The sequence below is a fragment of the Suncus etruscus genome, chromosome 9 (assembly GCF_024139225.1).
Source record: "Suncus etruscus isolate mSunEtr1 chromosome 9, mSunEtr1.pri.cur, whole genome shotgun sequence".
In the NCBI taxonomy this organism is placed as follows: Eukaryota; Metazoa; Chordata; class Mammalia; order Eulipotyphla; family Soricidae; genus Suncus; species Suncus etruscus.
The window spans coordinates 56375182-56383972 of NC_064856.1; the positions used below are offsets into that span (position 1 = coordinate 56375182).

At 33.0% G+C, this 8791-nt stretch overlaps 1 protein-coding gene across 1 annotated transcript; it reads right to left on the reverse strand.

Annotated features, from left to right (window-relative positions):
• Positions 1–3272: 3272 nt before the first annotated feature.
• On the reverse strand, positions 3273–4220 carry LOC126018516 (olfactory receptor 2D2). Its single transcript, XM_049780646.1, has one exon. It carries the CDS (start codon positions 4218–4220, stop codon positions 3273–3275), a length of 948 nt encoding a protein of 315 aa, XP_049636603.1.
• Between the last annotated feature and the right edge of the window lie 4571 nt (positions 4221–8791).

Here is an 8791-nt window from a genome sequence, read left to right on the forward strand (position 1 = left end):
ATGCCTGTCTTGAATACAGGTGGGGGATGAGAAAGAGGGAGGGCCCATTGGTGGTGATAATGTTGCACTGGTGAAGGGGGGTGCTCTGTTAATAACTGAAACCCAACTACAATCGTGTTTGTAATCATGGTGCTTAAATAAAGAGTTAAAAAAACTAAACAAAATTTAAAAAGACACACTACTGAATAAAGGAAACAGTCACATACCATACATCAGATCATATCTAAGATCATGAACTATGCATATAGCTCAACAATAATTTTACTGATAACTCCATTAAAATTAGAAAAAGGAAATGGAAAACAATTTCCTAAAAAGGACATGTAAGTCAGTAATCATAAGAAAACAGTGTACATAATCATTTATTATCATAAAATGAAATCATTTCACAAAAGTGAGAATGGAACATATAAGAAAAACTTAAACTAGTATTGGCAGAAATGTGATGAAAGAGGAACCATCTTTGACTGCCTGTGAATGTGCTGTGTGTTTCAAAATTTATAGAATAAAATATGGAAAATTTTCAAGAGTTAGTAAAGAGCTTTCCTATGACCCATTGTTCCACTTCTTAGCATGAATAATAAGAACACAAAAATAGAACAAATATCAGGTGTTATCATTCATTTATAGTAAATAAAGAAACACAACAAGGGAATACAATGCTCAATGATGTCCAATTCTTGACCATTGATTGAAAAACTTAGTTGCCAAGGAATGGGAAGACCAGGGAAAAGAAGAGGGAGACTGAAAGTCACATAACAGTGGTGTAGGGTCTTGGACACTTTGGTGTGTTGAAGGTTCAGGAACTTTATAAGTCACAATAACATTCATAATGTTAACACTGCTGTGAGCATATTACTTAAACTATATTTGAATAAAAGGGAATTGGAGAACAGAGCAACAGTTCAGCAAGTGAAGTACATACCTTTATATGGCTTAGCAGGGTTAGATTCCCTCATTCTATATGACCCCGTAATCAATTCCAGTAGTAAGTCCTATGCACCATAAGATATGTCCACCAAAAACAAAGGAAGAAAAAGAAAATTGTGGGAAGAAATCTAATTTTTGAAGGTATCAGTTGGAAAATTCTTTTTATATTCATTTTAATTCATATTTTACTATTATGCATACACTTAAAGTTATTTCAGTTCTTATAAGTATAGAAAATGTACTAAACCAGTAACTAATTGAAATAATAGGAAATTGTAAATAAATCATAAAATAAATTATAATAATAAATTATAAATTGTGGAATTTAACCTATGAAATCAAGGATGGTTTAAGATACAAAAAGCAATTAATATGATTCACCATTTAGCACACTAAAATTTTTCTTTTGACTTGCTCAATAGACATAAAAATTTATTTCACAAAATTTCATGCCCATTTATATTGAAAAAAATTTCAATAAAACTTTTCTAAACAAACTAAGAAACCTTCTAAGTCTAAGGAAGAATGTCTATAGAAAAGTGAAAGCCAATATCATTGTAAAGAAAAAAATTAAATTATATGCATCATTATTAGAAAAGAGACAAAGAGGTCATTTCTCATCAGTTATAATCGGCATTCTGATTAAAGCAAACAAATATAAAGTTAAAAAGGATTCCAGTTGGAAAGAAAAGTAAGGTATTGATTCACAGAAAACCTGACAATCTATACTAAAGAATCAAATAGAATTAATAAATATTAGCATTGATAAATGAATGTGACAAGTTTATAGAACACAAGTTTATGAAATATGAAAATTGGTTTTACTATTTATGATAGTTTTGTTACTAATGGTTCTAAACTGGAAACAAAGAACTGGTGAATGAATAATAAACTGGCTCATGTATCAGAAAAGAATACTATTCAGCAATTAAAAGAATCAGATTTGGTAACTACAACTTATAGTTAAAACATTATTTAAAGTAAAAGAAAGCAAAACAGAAGCAGAAAATTCTATATTTTCATTGACTTAATGTCTTAAGACTTAATGTTCTTAATTTCCTAAGCCCACTTCTAAATATAAATAGTCTTGGTGGAAAAGATAGCTTTGAATATCAAATAGAAGTGTGTTCTAAATGATAACATAGTTGCCTATGCTGAAAATATTATTTAATCACTGGACAAAGTATATGAGGAAGCTGATGCCAAAGTGAATGGTTTACACTGCTATTTGTTCTTTTTAATCTATCCTCTGCTCATTTCTACTATATAGTCTCAGAAACTGTCCTTTTTGTGTATACCTAAACATTCTTTTGGTCTCTGATTTTTAACTAGAAGACAGTACTATTATTCTAAAATGAATGATTATAATTTTACTTATAATAATTATAATTATAAGTAATTATAATTTTATAATATAATTATAAAATGAACAAAGAATGATTTATAATATGTATTCCCTTCACATCCAAGTCTACAGCATTTCTTTAGCAACCTGCAGATATATATATTTTTTAAAGTTACTATCTCCAAGTTCTAATTACAGGTTTTTCAAATCCAGGATTTAATGATGACCTTTTTTTGGCTAGTTTGTTTATGCCACATCTGTCTATATCAGGTCTTACTATAGGCTCTAAACTCAAGGATTACTTTTATTGGTGCTTGAGGAACCATATGGTGTTCAAGGATTGAACCTATACATGAGTAGTATCATTAAGACCACAAAGAAAGGAGTTCTTATCTGTGTTACTGTAGTATGTCACTATTTTTTGTTCATTCCTCAACTCTCAGTTTGCTTTTACTGAGATATGGATATTATCACATCTTTAATAGGAGTATGAGAGTAAAAGAGTTTTATATTGTGGATCAACTTCATTGTGCCATGCTCAAATCACCCAATCAACAACTATAAACACATGTGTATGCACATAAATATATAGCAACTGCTTTATCACATGGTATAAAGTCATAATGGTAGATCTTTTAAGTAATTGATAATGCAGAGAGACACAGAACTGCCTCAATAAAGGCATTGAACTATATTCTAGGAAAGAGGTAGTAAGATATGCATGATGAGAAAAAGATTTTAAAGGTTTCATGTGAAAGAATATTTTTCTGAGGATAGCTTTTATTCTTAGTTACCAAATGTCTAAAAAAGCAAGAAGCATTATCTGCTTCATTTTGTTAATTTCATTAATCATTGCTTTTTGCTGTCTTTCCTCCCTCTACAATGGAACTTCCAGACAAAAGATTAATGAGATGGTAAAGTCCAATGATATGAATCATGGCATATTTCAGTCTTTATAAACAAGTATCACATTAATCCAAGAAGTCAGGGAATTTTGTCATTGAAAAATTCCAATCCTGCATGGGACATTCTTTGTGGCTACTTTTCTCAGAGCTCCTTTCACGTCTTTGTTTCTCAGACTATAGATGATGGGATTAAGCATGGGAGTTACCATTGCATAGAATACAGACACAAGTTTTTCCTGTTCTTTCGAAGATTTGGGGGTCATATAGGTAACAATTGCTGACCCATAAAAAAGGATGACCACCATGAGGTGGGAGCCACACGTAGAGAATGCTTTGAGTCTCCCTGCAGCTGATTTCATCTTGACCACAGTTACAATGATGTTGCCATAAGATACCAGAACTAGAGAAACAGGTATGAGCAGAATTAAAACCCCCATAAGGAAAATAGCCATCTCTGAAGTATGAGTGTCTGTAGAAGCCAAGACCAGTAGTGCAGGGGCCTCACAAAAGAAATGAGAAATACTATTGCTCCCTCGATAAGGTAACCTTAGTGTGAAAGTTGTGTCCACAACAGAAACAAAAATACCACTGGTCCATGATCCTGCAGCCAGCTGAACACACACCTTCCATGTCATGATACTAGAATAATGCAAAGGATTGCAGATGGCCACATAACGATCATAAGACATCACTGCCAGAAGGGCACACTGTGTACACCCAAAAATAAGAAAAAGTAGAAGCTGAGCTGCACAACGTGTAAAAGAAATGACTTTCTTCTGAGATAGCAGGTGTGCAAGAGCCTGAGGAACGATGTTGGTAGAGAAACAGAGGTCAGCCAGAGATAAATTGCAGAGGAAAAAATACATGGGTGTGTGAAGCCGGGAGTCAATCTGAACAAGGGACATAAGAAGCAGATTTCCAAGCACAGTGACAAGGTAGACAATCAAGAATAAGACAAATAGCAGCTTCTGGGTGAGGAGGTCATCAGAGAGTCCCAGAAGTAAGAATTCAGTTACTTGGCTCTGATTTATCTTCCTCATACTTTTTTCCAATCAAAAATTCACCATATATCTAATATAAAGCATACACATATAATAAAAATAAATATTATGTAATTCAAAGTTTGAGAACATAGGAATTATCCCCTAATTAATTTTCATCATTGAAATTTTTATATGGTTTATGAAGGAAGATCATATTGTTTCAGTTGTAATCTCTTCAATAAAGTAAAACAGTATTTTTAATTATTTATTTCTAAAGCCAAGTGACAAGTGAAGGGTAGATCAAAAGAATCATCTTCTTTTCTGAATATCACTTTTCTAATAAAAAAATAAATTGAATTCATCCACAAAATCATACCATTTATTTTTACTTTATTATCAACTAATACACTATTTTTATGCTATTCTTACCATATATACCCCCTGTTATAAAGTCTAGATATTTTTAATTCTTTAGTCATGCAAATGTTTCTGTTATCTCTTTACTGAAACATTAAGGTATAAAAATAAAAGTGAACCATGTACCTGTAGATGGACATTTTCTTTTAATTTACTTTGGTGGGGAATGGAGCTGGTAGGGCTTCTTAGACAGTGCTCAGGAGGCTCATGGTTACACCTTGTGTTTCTAGGTCAACTGGAAATGCAGTTCAATGTTAGGGCCCAGAGATCAGTGCCGAGACCTGACAGTGTTGGGTATTACTGAGGCCACTTCATCAACACTGGAGGCCTTCAAAAGACCATAGCTAGTAGTACTTGCTGGCTCAAGAACTGCCATTGTGGTACTTGAAAAACTATTTAGTCCTGGAATCAAACTGAAGTAGGGTAGATACTTGAATATCTGTATAATATCTGTATTCTCAGATAATTTTTTAGAAATAATAATCCGTTTAAAGAGAACTTAGAAAACAAGGGTTAATTCTGGAGAGTGTACTTTCTGTCTTTGTATCTTTGTGTCAATTTCAGTTAGAGCACTGAAATAATTAACCTACAGATTAATTAATTTAAAATGCACTTCCAAGATGGAAAACAACACTATTTTTTCTTTAAGGTACTAACATGGCTGATTTTCTGGCTTCAGATTAACTAGCACTCCTCTGCTATCACCTACCATTATATCTCACAATCTTATTAATAATTCCAGGGAGATGACGGTGATGGGAAGGGTGGACTGGTGAAGTGGGGTGTGCTTTTTTATGACTAACTACTACCCAACTACAAACATGTTTGTAATCATGGTGCTTAAATTAATATATTAATTTTAAAAATAAAATAGTTGAGATAAAAGCATGGAAAAAAAGTAAAAGACAGGATCACACCCTGTTAATGTGAAAATAGAGTCTCAGGCACATGGATAGATCCAGATAATAAATTTCAATTTACCATTAAAATATTAAATTAAGGAGACAGTAGTAGAGGCATATCATTTGGTTCTTTTGAGGTAGTATATTACAGTATTATTATATGCTAACTCATTAATACCAACACTACTGTGCACTGTATTTCTTCTTAAAATTAATTAAAATAAATAGCATTAATATGAACAATTACATCTCTATTTGTTGATCATGGCAGTTCCAGCAAATGAAACTGCCACTATTTCAATTATTTTACCTGCCACAAAGTAAGATACACTGACTACAGTTTAATATCCCACTGGTATTCACTCAGCATCATACATTTACTCAGGGGTATACTCAGGTGGAGAGGCAAATTTGCTACCCCAAAATATCTTCTCGTCATTGGGGTTATTTTAGGATGATTACTTCTAAGAAATTGCAGATCAAATAAAAGCTCTAAAAATTAGTAGACTAATACCTTTTGTAAGATAGTTACCCTTGAAAGGGAAATCTCTATAAATGTCTCTCTCTCTGTACAAAGTAGAGACTACCAAATTTCTAAAAGCCATTATCAGTGAAGAAGACAAACATTTATATCTGTATAAAAGTCATACCTATGTTTACTGTACCTTTCCTGGTAACTTCTCATTGCAGTTTTTTCACTTTTCCATATCCCTAATACTTTTTTTTATCATAGCTGAAGATGTTATTTAAGCGGAGGCTTGAGCAATTTCAACCTGTTTTCTGCCAAGAGTTACAGGGGGTATACATAATTAAAATTTTGTTTGTTTGCTTCCTTATAGGAATCTATTTTTACAGCCAAGAACCTAGAAGGTGAGAAGACATTTTATTTTTACTATCTTATACCCACATTATAGGATTAACATCACTTTTCTTAAGAATTCACCACATATTTTGTTGAAAAATTGTCATTGACTCTTCTCATCCTTGGTACTGGGTATACAGCTAAAGGTTTCTGAGGCCAAAGGATAAATAGGAGGTACCAAACTGGAGTGTGTTTTATTTTGCATGTCATTACAATCTCTGAAACATCATGGATTCACAGCAAATACTGGTTTCATGAATAATTATGAGTTTAAATTAATACAAAATTACTTCTAACAAGAAAATTTATAGACAAAATAGTTTGAACAAAAATAAAATTTGAGAATACAAACTATTTTTAAGTAGTCTTTGTGTCTTTTTATGTCTTTGTGGGGTTTTTGTTCTTTGGTTTTTGAGTCACACCCAGTGATGTTAAGTGCTTACTCCTGGCTAAGGATCACATCTGGAGAGAACTCAGGGGCCATATTGAGTACTGACAATTGAACCCAGGTCAGCCACATGAAGGTAAGGTCCCTTCTTGCATTATTATAGCTCCAGACCCAGTCTTTGTAATTTTTTTGTTTGTTTGTTTTTACTTTATGAATTTTGGATAACACTTGGCAGTACCCAGGATTTACTTCTGGCTCTGTACTCAGGACACTGGAGACCATATGAGGTGTCAGAGATTTACCATGAGCAAGACAAGCAATTTGCCTACTGTACTATATCTACAAGTCCTAAGTTAGGTACTTTAAATTTTTTTTCAGTTAATCAAAGGTACTACTTGGTTCATAAAGTTTCCAGATTCAGGTTCAATTCAAAAATCTCTTTTCTACTGTAGCAATCACATGTCTAGATCTCAGATAAGAAAATATTTCAAGTGGTGTTTCACATTTTTATTAATAAAATATATAATAAAACTTTGTTACAAAGTCCTAGCACGTGTCTTCAATTTAAGGTTAAGTTAATATTTAAATACCTTTTAATGTGGCTTTTTTAATGTGGTTTTTCAAGATTCAATTTAAGGAAAATGTCATCATGGAAAACTTTTCTTTGTAACACACACATTATTTATTCTCCATTCACTTTCCTCTACCACAAACATATACTAATATACACAAACATATGTATATGTAGATTCTCAAACATGTGACCAATTCTAGATATATAAGTGTACTGGCAGCATAACATAACTACCTTTACCATAACTTTTTTGTTTTTTTGGTTTTTGGGCCACACCCGTTTGACGCTCAGGGGTACTCCTGGCTATGCGCTCAGAAATCGCCCCTGGCTTGGGGGGACCATATGGGACACCGGGGGATCAAACCGCGGTCCACCTGGCCCCACTTTTTTTTAAAAGTTTTATTGAAAGTGAATTACAAGTCCTTCAGAGTTAGATTTCAGGCATACAATGACAGTGAATTAGGGCCATTCCCTCCACCAGTGTTGACCTCAAAGTTCTCGGCATGCATCCTATACCACCACCCTTAGTCCCCTGGCTTGCCATTGTAACAGGCCCATTTTGAGTTTAGATTGTTAAAATTTGGGTCTCTTGATTAGATTATTGTTGACTTTGGCTTAGGTATTTAGTTCTGTTCTTTTTTATTTCCACCAATACACCTGAGACCATTTGGTCCCTGGCCCCCATCCTCTTCTTATTTTCTACCATAGCTTTGAATAAAAATTACATTGAAATAATTTTCCTTCTCTGATTTCATGTTATTTAAACACAAAGTACATATGCCCCATGTAAAATAAAATAAGTTCTGGGGCAGAAGTATTAGTACAGTGGAAAGGATTAGCCTTACATACAACTAAACTCAATTTAATCCCTGGCATTACATATAGTACTCCAAATACTACCAGGAGTAATTTCTGAGTCCAGAGCCATGCCATGAGTAAACCCAGAACATTGCCAGGTATGCCCCCCAAAAATGATAAATTTTGCATAAAATAAATGTTCAGCACATGATTTATTTGATTTACCCTAATCAAATAGCAGGAAATTAATATAAATGTGAGCCAATTGAGTGTGACTTTAACCTGCCCAATGATAGTACCCAATCCTAGGATATAGCATTAAAATGCTACACTCCAAAATCTTTTCTTGATTTGCTTAAAACATATTATTTTGCCACACAAATGTGAAAAAAAATTCTCCCCAAGGTACAGGGTAAGGAAGCTTTTGTAAGAAAATATGGTTAACATCTTCTATTATTCTGCCTTTCCTCCAAATTGAGCATTATCCTGTGGTTTATTTCTCTAAAAATATCATGAATATGAAATAGGATGATAGGATCCATAGCCCTATTTTCTTTAACCTGACATATTTTTAAAGAAGAGAGTACAGAGGTACTGAGAAAACAATAAATTCTCTTCTTTTCCAATATATTTTGTGCTAAAATCACCTATTAAATATGTTCCATACCTATTTACTATTTTCTTAGC